Raw genomic sequence first — 19376 nt, forward strand, 5'->3', positions numbered from 1 at the left:
ATCACATGCCTATAAGAAATATGTTAGGACACCAAAACAACCTTTCAGATTGATACTTTAAATGAATATAAATTCACTATTTTTGAAATAATTCAATTCAGATACACTGGTTTATTAGATTTTTTTTTTAGACTGATGGTCCCTTTTCTACACTACTGTTGCCCTTCAAATTCATTTAAACTAGAATTTAACCTTTTATTTGGCTTGATTTTCATACCCACTGAATATTGCCTTCAAAGCCAAGGAACTGTATTTCAAAGGAGATGCTTTTAATCAGCTTTTCAGTAAATGTATAAAATAGACAAACAAGCAGGAAAGCACACTGCACTGGAAGAGTTGGAACAAATCAGTGTAGAGGTTGGGGTAGGACGCGAGTCAGAATAAGTGTGACACCATAAAATCGCCATGTTTTTGAAGCAGTTCAACTGGTGTGGAAGTGGTTTGTGTTCTAACAAAGGGATTAAAAAGGAATGCAAAAGACAATGCATGCGAGGTAGAGGAGGGCCAAATCCGCAGGCTGGAGTCAGGCAGGCTGAGGGCGGCACGGCAGGCACAGCGGAATGCCCCGGATACAGTACCTGCGTGGTGAATCTGTGAACATCATCAGAGGCACTGACTAGCTCAACAGAAGACATGGAGGGAGAGCGAGTATAGGGCTATATGACAGAAACAGAAGGAAGTACACACACAAAGCAGAGCAAGGAGTGAGAAACAGGGAGGCACCGCAGGAAAGGAACATAAAGTCCACTGGAAAGTGGGGGGCATCTCTAAGAGGTAACCTCTGCAAAAGGCTGGGCACTAAATCGCCCTTAATTAATCAGAGTCAGAAATCCAGGACCGAGGTCTACAGGTGTATCCTGCATGGTGTCTACTAACTGCATTTAATCAGTGTTTAATTACACCTAGAGATTCCAAAGACACACATATCCATCCATCAATATCTACAACTATATCTATATACACAGAAAACAGATCATACCTTCTGAGCAAATCTGTGGCTGCCAATGGAGGAATAGATATCCCCGGAAGGCACTGCAGTGGGCCGGTGTATCCTGGACTTCTCAGACTGGCACTGTGTGAGCGAACGGACGTATTTATAATTACTTTAAAATTTGAACATCCTGCTCTGGAACATTACTCTGGCAGAAAAATCCTGAACACAATCTTAAAACTGGCTTTGAAAAAGTATTTTCCTGATTTTTATATGTATGCATCCCTGGTCATCTTCTGTCAATGTGTCAAGTTTTTGAAATGGGCATTTTGTGATATTTCCATTAAAAGAACAGCTCAACCCCGGTTCTGCTCATGGCTGGTGCACTGAGTAATAGAATTTAATAAATAAATATGCTGCGACATAAAAACTGTTTCTCAAATAAGAAAAAATACATTCCTCATTACTCATCATTATTAAACAATATAATTATTCCATCAGTATTAATGAAGAACTAGACAGTGTTAATTGTTCATTCAGCCAGATGTGCAGATTTCATTTTGGCTTTAATAACGCAAAACAAAGCATGTAAAATAAAACATGCAGCATAACCTGTTCTTCGATTTTGTCTTGCCTGTCGAGGGCAGCTTCAACAGCATCAAAAAACTCATCTTCATTGATCAGGCTGTTTGGTCCCTCCTGTGGAACAACTACGGTTAATGTTTACCCTTTTACCACACATCAAAGAAACACATTTTAGGAAAAGACCGGAGGAGACTGAATATTTAAATTCAGAAATGGACGTGTTAAAAGTAAAAATAATAATAAGCGTAAAAGGTGAACAGGTCATATAAAAAAGCAGTCTCTCTTTCCGGACGTACACACCTCGTAATCAGGACCCCCATACTGGCATTTCTTCTTCAGCTCAATCACAGCGACCTTATAAGCATCTTCCACCCGCCTCCTTTTCTCAATTTCCTTCAGAGATAAAACATTTGGGACAAATTCAGCCTCCTCCTGAGCTAGAAAACTGACCGTTTAGCAAGAGAGAAGCCAACCATTCAAGCGCGAGGATGTCCTCGGGCAGCCGCCCCTTCCTGTAAAACGGCAAGGGCACCCTAGGTGCCCGCTTCATCAGATAAACACTTCCCTGTGTAGTTTACCATGGAAGACAGACTCTCATGGGTATGACCTTCATAATCCTTGTCAAACACCCAGAAACCCAAATTGCTGTATTAACAAGACATTTTAAACACATTAGACCCCTTGTTAAAGTCTAAGACAGTTTAAAATCCTATCACTATTGTAAAAAATGGGGTAATCATTTTTCTTTCCAAAACACTGAATAAACATTACAATTCAAAACACAGAACAAGTACTTCTCATATTTCCACTCGCCCTGTCCTCGACAGGGTAATACCTTCCTAAAACCTACTGCATACAGGCGGCTCTTAGTGCAGAGAGGAATCCACGTCTGGTTGTCAGATTTCAGCGTCTCCACTGCCCACCACAACCTGGTCTTCCAGGGAGGCGCCCAGGAGAGTTTTCCTGATGAATTGCCAGTAGGTGAAACTGCTGCCATACTCTCGATCCACAAAGGCGGACTGAGGAGGGAGACCAGAGCAAGCTGGCCTACGTCAGCGTTGCCTTCCCTGCGATCTCTCAAGTAATTCAGTAACGTTTCTTGCGTCAAGGTTTTAATGTGTTTTGTTTGCACAGAGGGTGGAACAACTGGTTTAGCAAGCAGGTTGCGAGGTGGTGTAAGACATTTCAAATGTCTGGTGAGGATGATTGTGGGGGGAAATTTTTTTAAAAACATTAAACTGTAAGGGTGAAAAAGCCACAGCAGAAGCCAACTCAACCCTTATGTCACAAAAAAGGTTAAAGGTTGTTTTAATTTACATACAACTGTTCAGCACATTTCCTAAAGTTGCATGTGAATGTGGGACTCTTCAAACTAAATTAGTATTATGTAACACTAAGTTGGTATTACGTTGCACTCATAGCCATATGCCATTTTCATGATCTTTTCCATTTCGTTAATCTGGGTGTCACAGACATCCACATTTTCAGTCAGGATTTGTCAAGATGTATCACAGATCATAATGCTGCACAGAACTGAAGGAGGAGGAGAAGGAAGAGGGGAAGGAAGACAGAAAATGTGAAAGGCTGTCTTTCAAGTGCTATAAAATGTAGCATGCATGCTGGTGACCAGATGGTGTTCTGGAGGCAATCAACGCATATTTTTACGTTTTTATATCTTGGATGTGGCTACTAACAAGCAACACACAAGTGAACACATCCCGAATAAAAGGTGAGACACTGCCAGCTGATTTTAGGAGCGTTATCTCAAACAATGTCACGAGAACAATGTTAAGATCCGATAAAGTGCAAAAAATGTAAGACTGTCCACTGTAATGGCAATAACACACTGAAAACCTGCTTGAGGTGTTACTGCCCTGTCAGAAATATAACTCAGTTGTGCACCACTTGCATTGACTGCATCAAAAAATTCTGTTACATAACAATATATAGAGACTTAAATAATGAACTGACATATCTTCATCAGACCTCCACATTACGTTTTCAAGTTTGTTATTTTCCCAAAGTGCAAACGTAATCACGCGCACCCACAATGCAATGCAATTTATGTTATTAAAAAAGCCACTCAAGCAAAGATCGTTCGGTTTCATGAAATAATCAAACTCACAAACCTAAAATCCTGCTCTAGTTTTTTTGGGGACAAATGTCACTTGTCTGATGTACACCTAACTTGCAAAAGAAGAATAGAAGTACTAGCTATATTTCAAGGCAATTCCCCTCCCCCGTCTTATGGATGTAACACAGAATTAAAAATTGTAGTAGCATCAGAATGTTACTTCGGCAAATCTGCGTATGTCAGTCACCATGATCGACACGGCATGTCAGCCAATGGAGGTGAACCAAACACCATCCACAAGGATGTACCTTGTCCAGCCGCTTCTGCCAGCTCTCCTCCCGCTTCATCATCAGGTCAATGCAGTGTGAGAGCGTAGACAAGATCCCCGCAGTAGTGGCCTTAAAGGTGATTGCCTCGCCTTTAAAGTCAATCCCGTTGATTCCTTTGGGGTTCACGGATGGAAACACTGAACGGATGGGGTGAAAAGACAAGCCGGACTCACTATCGTGCGAGAGCATGAGTTGTACTGCCTGTCACTGGGGGAGTAGCATCTGCTACACACCTGGTTAAACTGAGTGAGATTTGCATTATGAACCACACTCTTACAGATATGACCTGCTGGCTTGTTCAGTTTCTTATATAAAAGTAAACAAAACTGCACATTGAAGCCATCAGAATATAAAAAAAATCTGAAGGAAATAAGACAGAGGAGTGACACATTTCAAAGATGTTAAGTTGGTGAGACCATGTAGCTAATGAATGACACAAACGATGTATGTGGCAGTAATACAAAGCTTTCTGTAAATAAAAAGAGGCGGTTCAGCACCAGCAACTCTACCATGTCCTACTTACACTTTTCCTTACTGCCGTTATTGTTGTGTGGGAACTGCCCATCAGCACGTGTATTTGGGAAGTCGTCCTCGTCATCTTCCACGACTAAAAAGAGAGCAGATGTTTTATACTGTGGGGCTGCGGCAGGAGCCACACATCAAGAAAACACGGGCACAGGTATGGAAGCGTGATATTTTACTGAAGTAAAGCAAATATGCAGTTCAGCCCAGAAAAAGAACACAAATGCACACTTCTCCATTACTATGGGTAAGGAACCATAGTTCATTCTGCATCTTTGCTTTAGAGAGACGCTGTTTTTAACATTTAAGAACAAGAATAGAAACGTATATTGTAATGACGTCAGGCTATTCAGGGGGCATGTGATATCTCATTTCCTAAGGCAATGCTGAAAACTGCTTGTGTGTTAAACGTATTTAAATTAGCAAAACAACAATTCCCTACCATTGCCTTTTCATTCTTTCTTGCAAATCACCTGAATCATCAAACACCGAATTATAAAAAGGTTAAAAAACTGCAATCAAGAGCGGGATTCATGGGGAAAGAATTACAGAACTACTCAAATTGAGGCAGGGCTCTTTCGAGTATCTATGAGGATGAAGGCTCTGCAAACTAACTAATCTAACTGCTGCAGTCCTAACCCTAACCCTTCCCTGATCACACTGCAATGCATGTGCACCTTCATAAAAAACATGCTGTTCTTATTGCTAATTCTTTTTTTAGGGCACTGGAGAAACCACTTTTGGAAAGGTAATAATTATTGGCAATAGAACTAAGTTGATCATTATCTTTGGATAACCATTATAAACTGTGTGTGGCAAACATCAGGCCTACAGCTGCTAAGGAGCTGACTAGGGCATAAGTTCAGCCAGACTGAGCTTTCAATTAATGTCCAGTCACAAGTGTAAGCAGAAGCAAGAGCCTAGTAAAACAACTATATAAAAAAAAATCAAACGAAAAAGTGCAACACTAATTGCACCATATTCATTAGCAGTACTGCGAAACTTCAAATGCCTCCTTGAAGTGCGCAGGGTGTGCCGGTTTTCATTCTGATAAGCTTCATAAATATCAATAGTCAGTTATCTAGTGGGAGGACAGAATGACAACTATGTGAGTATGGGTGTAGAAACAGGCGTAACAAAGAGGAGTGGAGAAGTATAAAAAAAAAAAAGTCAATTTTAGATGACTGGTGATAAAGCAGAGGTGAAGAGAGTGCACAAGCCTCGGATAAACATGCTCAGAAGGAACACCGAACCACTATTTGGTACGAAAGCAAATCTGCATACAGATGAAAGGTTTGACAGGTCCGGACATTTGTCAGTTTAATATCCATCCATCTGCTAAAGGATATCCGTACTGAAATGCAAAAACAGCAGGGGCCTGTACAGGGAAAACTTGTCAGATTTAAGGTAGTCTTAAAAGGGCAAAATGTATGTGAACGAATATAAAGTCCAACTGTGGTACCTTAAATCTGACAAGTTACCCCGATAAACCAGTAACCTCGCTCCGTAGTACAGGCCACAGAACTGAAAGCACCCCTGAAAGACTCCATCACGATCAGGTTCCTTAAGAACCAGGACCAGGCGTCTCTGAAAGCCGAGAAGCTAAAGCTTATTAAATCAAGACTCATCTCCTGACAACCAGGTTTCAGCAACTGATGATGAAAAGTAGTACCTCATTTGAACCGTAACCCGTGTTGTTACTTTGAATTACCTTTATCACGCTGGAATTCATCTTTGGAGACTCCATCAGCACAAGCGTCGAAGTATTTCTGCAGCGTGTCGACCTGCCTGCAAAGAATATCCCGGAAGGTCTCCATCTCCGCCAGCTTTTCACGTAAACTGTGCCCTTTCTGTAAAACACAGGCAGCCGTCTTCACTTAGGCTGATAAAACTCGATTATGAAAGTCATGGAATAGGAAGGGTCAGTTCATACATGCAGCTTCCATGCATCGGGGTGTCTGCTGGTGATAAATAGCTCTGTGATTCGTGAGGCTTTGGACTGATCAAGGCAAAGATTACCTTACTGCCACTTACCTTGATTAGATAGATAGATTAGATAGAATAGATAGGATAGATAGAATAGATAGATGGACAGATGTATAGATGGACGGAAGGACAGACGGACTGACAGATGGATGAATAGACAGATGGATTAGATAGATACTTTATTAATCCCGATGGAAATTTAGGAATTTAGACATTAACACTTACAATTATGAAGATTAAATATATGAATAATGGCTATCAGCTCAATAATAACAATAATATGATATTTTTTAAAACAATTTGGACCATTTATTTTCAGGGCCAAATTAACAAAAATAAGTTGCATTAAACTCCTTTGAGTATTATGCTTATTGTTGTTGTGATAGGCTATGACACTTTTTTACGATGTTTTTATGATGTAACTGAATCATATCACAGTGCATGGAAACACTGTATTTGCACCTAAACTGCTCTATACAGCTGCAGAATATTAGCCATAGCATGAGCCAAGTACTGAATCACTATAGTGGTTTTGAACCCAAAGACATAATTATCAAACAGCCATAATCTCCTCTATTTCCCCAACACCATCATTCTGGTATCGCCTTACACCCAGTGATTCATCACCGGAGTTAAACAGGCGCTGCTTATTGCAATGATGAGTAAAACCAGCGGAGGGATGTGACACGCGGCCACGCCGCATACCAGCGCTTACGTTACCTTGAAGGACGACGCCGACGTGGCGGAGTAGCCGCTGGTTGCCGAGGTGAGGGACAGCATGGAGCCGTGGCGGCGTAAGCTGCACTCTGAGCCATAGCCAGACTCCGCCTGCAACCAAATGGAGCCCAGCGTCAAGCCCACCATAGACACAGACCCACAAAGCAAACACTCGCACGAGATCCCTGGGCCTCAATGCTTCTCCTCAGACGTATCGAACTCCAATCACGTGTCATTCCGGCTCCTGGCGTTTGACAGCGACGAAGACTTTACCCCTAATCCACATCCGATTAAGTGAAACAGGAAAAAGTTAAACTGATGTAAACTTATGAAACGAAGAACATATAAATAAACCAAATTCCCAAGAACTACGAAATCCTTTTGGAAAAATACAAATTTAAGACATGCATTTTACGTATATTAATAATTATTGAAATAATGATGTAATCATTCAGGACAGCTGGGCATATATGAATATATTTATATTTCACTACTTATACTGTTTGCTTCAAGTGTAGTAACACATTTATCATCAGGTGCACTATCAATAACTATAATTCACTTTCTAAGCATGTCGGATGTACGCAATTCAGGTCACATTTCAGCTTAGGGTAAAAGGCTCTGACTGACACAATGGTTTTATATGTGACTCTTTCTTACTGCCGGTAAGAGAACTCCGATTATTTTTCCAATTGATTCAGAGGATTTACATCAAGAAACTAACTATTTGTCCGTAGGAGTTATGCTGCAGGTTAAGTGTGAAATAAACACAGCTAAGAAGGTATCTGGAAGCAACCTGGAATATGTTAACGAGTACTTTCAGCAAGTCTGCATAGGGCAGAATGGAGCCATTTTATATCTGCCTAAAACTATTCTTAATGCTGGGTGTCACTGTGTAAAGCAGCTCAGGGTGATTATGTAACAGCATATCCCTTCCAGTTCCGCGCTCTAAGATAAGGCCATGCCCAGTGGCCAGACATTTACAAACTTACATAACACCCTTCACAATTGTATTCTGCTGTGTTTTATTCTAGAACAAAGGTTCCCGGCAGACAGACAGGCAGCCAGGCAGGCAGACAGAAATAATGATGCTTATTCTACAATGTTCTCCTCCATATGTGCAGCTTTCAAGATTTCTTCTGGAACGCATATGATGATGCAAACCATTTGGCAAATTAAACATACAGAAATGCATATTGTGGCCTTCCTCTATTGCACTGGAACACACACCAAAAACACTGATTTCAAAAACATTGGCTAACACTGGCCTCAGGAACCCAAGATAATAATCAAATAAGTCTTATGTGAAGAAAAACATTAACACAAATCATACACAGGGATAAAAGGCCAGGAAGCTGTAGTATTCTAAACTGCTATGATGGCAATAATAACATAAGCAGGTCTGCAGTGAGTGACAACTGACCACTGTGTGGCTGCTTTGCTAACATTACTTGTTTGAGTACCTCCATCATGCTATTAGGCTAAGTGATGTCAGCATCCATCGTGAGCATTGAGTAATGCACATATAACAATATGCTTTCACTGATGTAAAGTTCCTGTGCTTCATTAGCAAATATGTATGTGTTTCATGCTATACCTTAAATGACGGCATATGCTTTAAATTCTTAAAGATTCCTAGAAGAGCTAATGGCTGTTCTTGGCAGATTAATGGTCTGGTTCAAGAGACTGTAAAATGTAGCCTGTGAAAGAGGCCCTGCTTCCATAACTTGTTTACTTCTTTTAATAGCATGCTACGTTTCCTTCCACAACTCACATACTAGTCTGCTTAAAGGCAGGGTAATATTACCTGTGATAAATGTTTGAAACCTAAATCTTAAATAATAATAATAATAAAAGCACAGGATTCAAATCAGATTAGATAAGTTACATTTCTTTTATTTATTAAAAGGTGATCTCATTAACTGCAATAAAAAGCTGCAGCATCAGTCCAGCTAACAAACCAGTAAATTTAATTATTGACTATAGAGATTGCGGAGGATGTTGCAAGGTAGCTTAGTCAGTCAGTCACACTACTATCACTGAACGACAGATAAATTATAATACTTAAAATCATTACGAGCTTACTCATAACAGTATTATCATTTGTAATAAATGTCAAATAATAACAGTACTCATTTTATCAAAGCAAAATCAAAAACGCTGACAAATACCATTATGCACAATTTGCAAAGGCAAATTTAACATACTTACCGATCAATGTATATGCCAACAAATTATAAGTAAGAAAACCTAAGCAAACATTTCCTTGCATTAACATTAACTTGCACTTAACTAACAGGTTTTTCATCCATTCACATCTGAGCAAAGCGCTTCTGTGTTTGTGACTACATATGGCTTTCAATTAGCCAAATGTAAGCAAGGCTACCATTTTTTTGCTTTATAATCTGATAAAGGTAGTTGAGTAGTAGCATTCTATTGTCAATACAGTACAGACCTCAGAATGCAAAGCTGAACAGCTTGGCCTTGCAGTCCAGCATCCTCACTATAAATCACCTAATGCTTTTCTAGTTGGCTTAGAGGCTTTTGCGGATTGTTTCCAAATTCACGTCCCTGTGCTGCGTTGTGACAGCTATACAGACTGTAAAGTGCTGAAGAAAAACACACACAAAGAGCATAACCAAAAAGTATACAATATCTAACACTTCACTGCGGTTAGCCACATCCCCATGTTCAAAGTGGATTATTTTAATACTACGGATCTTCACCAGCATTAACAATGAAAAGTAAGTCAAGATGAAAGGAATATATGCAGATGAAAGGACTCCTATTTTCAAACCAACTGAAGTGCAGAGACGTGGATCTGCGGTCCGGCCCATCGATTAAATCACAGCCTAATGGGAACAGAAAAGCTTCTCCATCACAACATAATAGAAAAAACGGAATTTTCCTCAAGCTGCACATCCAGATCATACCCTAGACCTGTGTTAACTCTAACGAGCTTCATGCAACTGCCAGTCATTAAATTCTGCTGAATCTGGGAGCTATTCCACAAATGCAACATCAGTAGAAGTGAGGGAGTGTCCACACTATGTAAAAGCGCACTGAAATACACAAGAACAAAAAGCAGTTTCAATAAAAATATGTAAAATTACCTTACGAGTTCACAGGGAAGCATTAGCCCTAAAGGCTCCTGGCACAACTTTTTAAATTCATGACTTTTCAACATTAATCACATTCTGATAAAACTGACCCAAGGCTGAAACACTGACGATTAGCTCAGGAAAAAAAAGCAAACAAACAAAACCACCGAGTGAGTGAATCGCAACTATCACACATGTAGTTTGATTTCAGACGAGAGGAAAGATGGAGATGAAAGAGAAACAGCGAGATGCAGCAGATGGAGACGACACGAGCACAGACAGCCACGCAGACGGCAGGATCGCGTCGGACTGCACCGCCCGGCCTCGTCCTCTGACCGCAGTGAGTTTGCCACGGAGCTGCGCAGGACGCACACGCATGCAGCCATGCAGGACTCTCAGCCCACCCGTCGGCCATTCCAGCAGTTCAGGCAGAGAAGCGCGTGGCGGCGCGTTCGGCCGGCGGAGCGCACCATCGCTGCTGTTCAGAGAAGCATGGCCGCCGCTATCGCTGTGGGGGGGGGGGGCAGTGAGGGTGGTAATGAGGAGGGGAGGGGGGGACTTCCCTCACCACCACAGTCGAGGAAAGCAGGGAGGAAAAAAACCGAAAAAGTAAAAAGGCAGCGGTGGCAGCCAGCGGCAGGGAAAGCGGAGTGCTCCCCCGGCCCCCCGCGAGCTCCCCCGGCCCCCCGCGAGCTCCCCCGGCCCCCCGCGACCTCCCCCGGCCCCTCGGGGCTCCCCCCGCGAGCTCCCACTCTTCAGTGCCAAGCGCAAGCAGCCTCACTCCCCGGAGCCACTGACGTGAGGGAATCCCTGCAGGATGACCACGCCGTCTTCGCATCGCTGAATGGGATCCATCTGAGCGGCCGGCCCGAGTTACTGAAACCGAGGGTGATTACGGGGCAGGGGGCAGGGCTGGAAATCGGCTCTCTGGGGGGGGGGGGGGGGGGGGGGTCATCATGCCGTTCCCATCCCTCTCTCTCTCTTCCTCCGTCTTTGCCTCCCTCTCTCCTTCGCTCTCTCTACCTCCCACTCTCTCGATACCCATTTCATCGGCTCGGTCTGCAGCCTGGGCCATGTGGTTTCCCTGTGGGTCAATGCCGCTACTGAACTGTGCACACTGTGAGGGTGGGTGTCGGGGGTGGAGCAGACGCCCCCGCTATGCTCAGAGATCTCCGGCAACAATGAGCAAGCTTCCCTTTTCCTTTCTAACTGCTAATGATAGAATCCATTACAAGCAGCCATACATTCTATAAAACAATGTTAAATGCCAGATGACTAGTAAATTAATGAACACTAACATGTACCCTAAAACATACATTAGCACAAAAGATACAAAATAATTACTGATAGTTTGCAATTACCCAAATGTAAACATCGCTAACATTATTTGCCGCAATATGGTAGATCTCGTGTAGTAGATCCCTACCATCCTCACAGAAATATATCTACATGCCAAACTGCATCTACTCCCACCTTGAAAGCGGACGAGCACTGTAAGGGTCATGTTTTTTTACTTCTTCAGTGTGTTTAGCACCATTCATCCTGCTCTTCTGGAGGAGAAGCTGATGGCAATGAAAGCTGATGCCCACCTTCAGTCCTGGATAATCAACTATCTGACTAGCAGACCACAATATGTGCATCTGACGCAGTGGGGGTGGAGCTGGAGTCCCTGACAACAGTGCCAGAGAGGAGGATGCTGCCCAGGCTGAAGGCCACCCAGAACAATGTCTCCCACCCACTTCCTGACATGCTGGACAAGCATAGGAGTTCCTTTAGTAAATCCTTCAGTAGATGCTGTGATGCATCACTACAGAGAGGCACTGGAAATCATTTTCCCTATGGCCATCAAACTGTACAACTCCTCCCTTTGAATGTCTGTCAATCAGGGTCAATAGGCTGGTTTATTACACAAATAACTCATGCATTTCCATCCATCCATTTTCCAAACCGCTTATCCTACTGGGTCGCGGGGGGTCCAGAGCCTATCCCGGAAGCAATGGGCACGAGGTAGGGAACAACCCAGGAAGGGGGGCCAGCCCATCGCAGTTCATACTCACACACCATCTACTCACACATACACAACTATGGGAAATTTAGCAAGTCCAATTAGCCTCAGCATGTTTTTGGACTGTGGGGGGTAACCGGAGTACCCAGAGGAAACCCCACGACGACATGGGGAGAACATGCAAACTCCACACACATGTGACCCAGGCGGAGACTCGAACCCGGGTCCCAGAGGTGTGAGGCAACAGTGCTAACCACTGCACACCATGCCGCCCCTCATGCATTTCCCTCAACACCTATTCTATTATTATAATAACTGTGCAATATAATGATCACTATGACCACAGTGAAATAACTATGCAGTAATGACTTGTGTAATACCTACACTGCTATTAATGTTAATATAAAGCAGAAAACTTTGGGCAACTATTGTTTCTTGAGCAACTGCACACACTTTCATACATCTTGTTCATAGGTATTTATGTACTATTTATCTTTTTTATTTTAATTGTTATTGTATGCCAACTTAATTGCCTGTTCTCATTTATTTCTATTCTTGGCTGGAGCAACTGCAATAAAACCAAAATTTCCCCCGGGATTAATAAAGCATTCCGATATACAAGAAATGATACGCATGCACCGCACACATGCCAACCTTAACCCCTACCCAGCCCTAACCTTAAGCATAAGTAACCAAACAAAACACATGACAAAACTCTCAGCATTCTTTGTTTTTTGATTACAGTCTCAGATTTTTTATAAAACAGAGCTCCCCCTTGCATGGACCAAAAAGGTTCCCCCACAATGTCAAAATAACTGTTTATACTCACATTGTGGGGACATTTGGTCCCCACAACATAATATATCTACAGGAACTCATGACATTCCATTCTAAATCCATAGGTGGGGAGTTGGTTCCCCTTTTGTAACTATAACAGCTGCCACAGCATTCTGGAGTGTGTCTGTGGGAATTTCTGCCCATTCATCCAGAAGAGCATTTGTAAGGTCAGGCACTCATGGTGGACATGAAGACAATCTCCATTCTATTTCATCCCAAAGGTGTTCGAGGGGGTTGAGGTCAGGGCTCTGTGTGGGCCAGTCAAGTTCTACCACACCAAACTCACCTAACCCTGTCTTTAAGGACCTTGCTCTGTGCACTGGGGCAGAATCATGCTGTAACAGAAGAGGACCTTCACCAAACTGTTCCTACAAAGTCGGAAGCATAGAATTGTCCAAAAAGTTAATGCCAGCAGAAGTTTGGAACTCTGCAGTTAAGTCTACAGAGCGTTGGCGACTTTTACGCACTATGAGCCTCAGCACTCAGTGACCCCGCTCTATTACCTTAAGTGGTCTCCCACTTCATGGGGCTGAGCTTCTGTTGTTCCTAAATGCTTCCCTTTTGCAATAATACCACTTACAGCCGACCACGGAATATCTAACGGGGAACAAATTCTGCAAACTTGCAAAGGTGGCATCCTTTGAAAGTACCACGCTTCAATTCACTGAGCTCTTCAGAACGACCCATTCAGGTGCTTGGTTTTATACACCTGTGCCGATGGGTCTAAATGAAACACCTGAATTCAATGATTAAGAGATGTGTCCCAATACTTTTGTGAATATAGTATGTGCGTCTTTGTGTATGTGTGTATGTAAGTATGTGTATGTGAGTGTATGTGTGTGGCCTCTAATTTATTATCCTGTTCATGGTCATTGTATCATTTACTTTAATCATTTAAAGCTGCTTAATTTCGTAATTACATTCCTGAAAGGGCTTGTGCTAATAAAACACGTATTCAAATCAATTGAATGTGTCTCTTTCACAATTAAACAATAAGATTTCCTACCTTAAAGGCCACTGTCACTAACATTTCAAATCACCCATTGGCTTGTTGATCTCAAGTGAAATAAATGTCATGGCAAATAGGAAAAAAAAAACATTTTAAACAACAACGCCTGGCAATTCTGTGATCAGTCACAACAATGAAACACATCTATCGCATTAGGTTTCAGCTCAATAAACAGGCAGACACCTGAATTAATGTTTTTAATTTATTTATAAAAATGCACTGCTGTCTGCTACACTTAGGTTAACCGATAATGCCACACGCATTAAAATTTTAAAGTATTTCAACTTCCATTGGGTTAGGGTTAGGGCTGTGCTGTCGACAAGCATTGTGGCAGCGGTGTTGTACAGCTACCGAGGCAGCTGAACAGTATTCTCGGAATGTAAAAAAAATGTATGAAGTAATTCAAGTAAATCATATTGTTACCTAAGTAATTCAAGTAAATCGTATTGTTATCCAAGTAATTCAAGTAAATCGTTTTGTTACCCAAGTAATTCAAGTAAATCGTTTTGTTACCCAAGTAATTCAAGCAAATCGTTTTGTTACCTAAATGTATCAAATGTATCAAGTGGACATAAACATGGGGTTAGAATATTGAGCTTGGCCTTCAAAGGGAACACACACAGAGTCAGCTTTCAGCACTGGTGCTGCACTCCAAGTTTAGGGTTCAAATGCCTCCTTCTCCCTGTACAAGTGCAGTGGGCAGGTTCTCTCCATCCTTTGTGGGTTCCCTCTCGGTTAAAGGCACCGCTTCCAAACGAGACCAGATGCTAACTGGTATCTCAAAATTACATGTAGCATGTGAAAGTATTGATTCTTTAAAGAATGGAGTCCATAAAGAAAGCACCGATATCAAATATTATCTACTGGAGGGGTGGAGAACCTGTTCCATGGAGGGTCGGTGTGGGTGTGGATTTTTGGAATGACCTCTCAATCAGCCAATAACAGAGGGTTCCCAAGACTGGAGTTGAGAACCACTGCTTTATTATTGACTGATGGCGAGATCACCCAAAAACCCGCACCCACTCCGGCCCTCCATGGAACAGGTTCCCCGCCCGTGATGTACTGCATCTAGGCGGTCAGAGAAACTCAGAACTCAGAAGAGTCCCCTCCCCGCCATGAGTCATTGTGCCAACATTTCCTAAGTCTTCACATTTGGCTGCATTTTTCACCAAGCAAGCATTGCAGCCATGGAAAACATACAGTAATATGTCATTTGTATAGATTACATGACCTAAAACATGTTACTTAGGGTACAATAAATCTAATGGCAGATAAAAAAATGTACTGTGGATGTCAGACTTGCTCAGATCAGCTGCACATGTCACTGTTACTGGTCACGGGGGAAATTGCTTAATGTATACGATAGAATTTGCAAATTATAAAAGCTATGCTTCAAACCATTAATTTCGTACACCATCTGGGCCGTTATCATAGCTGCTGTAATGATTTCCTGCTAGTCAGCCATATAGTCAGTCTATGGTTGCATTAAAAAATATTATTACATCATTTGTAATGAAGAGAAAGCTGACGCAGTGTAGGGAGCGGTATGTGAATTCTTAAAGGAATTAACAAAACTCGCCCTATTTTAAGCAATTAATTAATCTGGCTATAGTGATATTACTGCGCATGGATGAAGAATAACTTCATTTTGCAAAGAAGACATTGATCCCATTAATGGGGTGCAGATGACCTCATCAGTTAACAGAGCAGTGACCAGCCTTCATTGAGATCGGGCCCACATTAGACAATACAGACGCTCCTCTACTTACGAACTTTCAACTTACGAACTTTCAGACTTACGAACAAAGAGGACTGTAAGTAGTCTTAAACTACTTCCACCGCACAACAGCATAGCGTGCGTACTCTCAGCATCCTAGTTCTTCGCGTATGCCCTCAAAATGAAGTTGAATGAAGACTTACGAACATTTCAAATTACGAAGGACCGTTCGGAACGTATCTTGTTCGTAAGTACCACCACAAACTCCAAATGAGAATAATAAAACACTCCCCAACCTCTTCAAAAAGCAACAAATCCACACTGGAACAGCCAATCACTACATTATCACCCCGTTCGAGTGGAAGTACAATCCCTTTTGACTACATTAAGCATTCATTCTTTCAATGAGTAATTAGAAAATGGTATAAGGCAGAAATACGTACCCGTATTTCTAACGTGCATATGTTTACAGCATTTAAATAACCTGTTTAACACTAAACAACAATTTCCACCACACAGCAAACAATTATATTACATTACATTGCACTAGAAGAGTAAGCAGGCGTTAATTATGCCCTTGCAGTATTGGCGTAAGGCAACAGCAAGTGACAGATCTGCGTCAGTGTGTTACACATTGCTATGGCATCTGTTCTTTGCCAAAAATACAAAGAGCAGAGAAACCCCTGGACCAGACATATTTATGGTGAGAAAGTGGACCACAGCCAATTAAAAGACACCAGTCATTTCCGTTGTGCCAAGTCCCACCAATGAACTTCCAGACCGTAACTTCGTTATGGTCAGGGTAAAAGCCTGAGATACACGCACTTTAAAATTTTATCTACACATGCAAAATCACAGTTTAAATCTCCATATAGCTGAATTTTAAACATTTGTTTAGTGGGAATCAGAATTCTGCCCTCAATAATTATCAGTAAGCATGCGATCAGTCTCAGACCCGCTGTCACATGGCCCAAGTCTCCACCAGTATACTACTAGTTTGGTGATAAGGACAGTAGAACTGGCGTGCATGCTCAGTGGCAGAGATATGCAAGAGGGGTCCACTGATTTATATTAGCGTTTATAACTCTATGCTGAAAATTTCTACTTTTGTTATAGCTTTTGCCTTTTTTTAAGACTCCAACCCCTCAACATCCTCCAACATACCACAGCTATTTACAATTTTATCAATTCAAACAGCTCAGTCCCCGCCTTAAATAAAGCTCAAGGGTGTGATGACACAGCCTGCTGGGAGAATGAAATATTATTCTGTCAGTGATCGCCAGTCTGTTATGCCAAACATAGTCAATTTAATTATGTAGCCATGCAATGAAAGAGAGCAATTGGAAGAAACCAAAAAAAGACATTAAGTGTAATTTATGAAGATTTCCATTTCAGTATATCCATCCATTTTCTCTACCTGCTTGTCCTAGGCAGGGTCACAGAGGGTCCAGATCCTATCCTGGAAGCTAGGGGCACAAGGAAGGGAGTAACCCAAGATGGGGCGCCAACCCACTGCAGGGCACACTCACATGCCATTCATATACATCCACACCTAAGGGTAATCTGGTAATTCCATTTCAATCCGTGTACCCAGAGAAAAACCCACAGTGAAACGGTGAGACTCGAACCCCAGTCCCCGAAGTGTGAGACTAATTTTCCTTGGACTGCATACAAAAGTAGTATAGAAGTAAAAGTAGTATAGAAACGTTGAGCTCTCCCTCTAATTTCGTCCCTTTTTCTGAGCCGTCACAGAAAACGGCTCAAACCTACATGCATGTAGGGACACCAAGGGGATATGGGACAGGGGGGTAGACTGCAGTAGACTATTTATAATGTGCGATTAAAGCAATTTGCAGTTTGGGGTTGGCTCAGAAAGTCTGCAGGAACCAGGGTAAAATAAAGGCCGTCTTTCAGAAGAAAAAAACGATTCATGTCCAAAATATGCTACTGATGATACAAATAACACTGCAACAATTAGAATATAATCTCATTTTAAACAACGAAAAGATTTGATTTTAAAGAGATACAATACCCAAGCACACTCAGCATTTTACAGGTAATTCGTAAGGCAAGACATAAAACGCTGAATGACAACTGTTCTTAACGGGACATAAAAGTGGCTATAGTCAAAGTTCTTAATCATTTATCTGATGCTAATCAGACCGATCGGCAGGCTCACATTTCACCAGCAGGGGGAACCAGAGGGCCATACCAATTCTGTCTCTGCGAGGGGAGGGTAACTATTTGTCAAAAACAAGAGAGTTCCAGCAAAGCCTGCAATCCTGCCACGGATTCAGCAGGGCCAGTTTCCCACAGTTAATCACTTTGGTTTCCCATCCATCAGTGAACCCAGTACCAACCCCAAGAGCCCATTTTAGCCAACATCAGGCCCTCAGAGTGAAGCGGCTAGCTGCAGAAATCTCATTACACTCCAAGAACTGCTTTGCAGTGGCTCTGAATGAGACCGAACCTGGAAACGCATGATGATCCTTTGCGACAGCAACATTCATGCCCGGATCTCCAAATACCTGCACCTCTTCTCACTCTTAGAAATCTACCTTATGATTTCAGAGACAGATAAACTGGTACCACCCCCTCCCCCCCAGTCCCGGCTGCCGTTTCCTTCCAGCAAGTCTGGCCTGGCTAACACGTGCCTGGAATGTGCGAGGCCACTTCCACACTGGCCCGCCTGCAGCCGGCGTCATGTGCAGTGATCCACACTCAGCCACGGATCACTGGCACTGACCCGGCCTTAAACACTGCAAGCTCAGCTGCTGCTCTTTACCATTTCGGACGGGATCCACGCCCTCTGTACCTGATATCTGCCAGGCAGCTCACACTAAAATTTATGTGGGCATGACTTTTTCCTGTTTTCTTTCCCCAGAATAAATGTACATACCCTAAGAGACATTATAAATTCCGGACCGGCATCTAGGTAACATTGTTAATGTTCCCCTCAGCTAACAGAGAATATACTGTATAAATATACTGTATAAAGTGCATAAATTCTGAATAAAGGTGTAACTATATCCAAGTTACACTTTTTATTTCTATCACAGAATATGTACTAATAGAAAAAACAGTAAAAGAAAAAATAGGAAATAATTTCATATAGATCATCCACCCATCCATCCACCTGAGAACTGACTAAAATCGAAGAATATATTTTCGTTCTTTCGCAGAGTCTTCGTTCAGTGTATCACCATTCTGATATAATGCAGATGGAACAGTCCACTGGAATCCTGGCTCTGCCGTACATCGCCTGAAAACCAGAAGTGCTGAATTTGCCTTTGGGTGCTTCAATTGCAAATTATTTCCAAATGCTTGTCTCTAAATCTGGAAGAAAATTAAGAATCGTTGACAGATATTTTGCAATGGATGAGCCTAAATTTAAGACTAAGGCCACACCACTGGCTACGGCCGGTGAAATCAGAGCTGTCATTGCTGATTCGGGATGATTGCGTTAATGTTACACTGTTTCTTGAATTACTATGAATATAGACATTGAGTTTTGCACTATAAACATAGTTTAATTACTGATCATATTGTTACCAAAGGTTTTC

At 42.1% G+C, this 19376-nt stretch overlaps 1 protein-coding gene across 4 annotated transcripts in view; it reads right to left on the reverse strand.

The window, feature by feature from the left end:
* LOC125722783 (ceramide transfer protein) overlaps positions 1-19376 on the reverse strand; it is a 44228-nt gene that overhangs the window by 7698 nt on the left and 17154 nt on the right. For 3 of the 4 annotated variants that reach the window (XM_048998997.1, XM_048998996.1, XM_048998992.1), the window contains 8 exons: positions 7148-7255; positions 6153-6291; positions 4443-4526; positions 3899-4056; positions 1817-1909; positions 1544-1630; positions 980-1072; positions 579-656 (listed from right to left, as the gene is read on the reverse strand). In XM_048998997.1, coding sequence (XP_048854954.1) covers positions 579-656; positions 980-1072; positions 1544-1630; positions 1817-1909; positions 3899-4056; positions 4443-4526; positions 6153-6291; positions 7148-7255 — 840 coding nt within the window. The remainder of the gene's footprint in view (positions 1-578; positions 657-979; positions 1073-1543; positions 1631-1816; positions 1910-3898; positions 4057-4442; positions 4527-6152; positions 6292-7147; positions 7256-19376) is intronic. The other variant, XM_048998998.1, reaches the window with a different exon arrangement.

This window comes from Brienomyrus brachyistius, chromosome 2, assembly GCF_023856365.1.
Source record: "Brienomyrus brachyistius isolate T26 chromosome 2, BBRACH_0.4, whole genome shotgun sequence".
NCBI lineage: Eukaryota > Metazoa > Chordata > Actinopteri > Osteoglossiformes > Mormyridae > Brienomyrus > Brienomyrus brachyistius.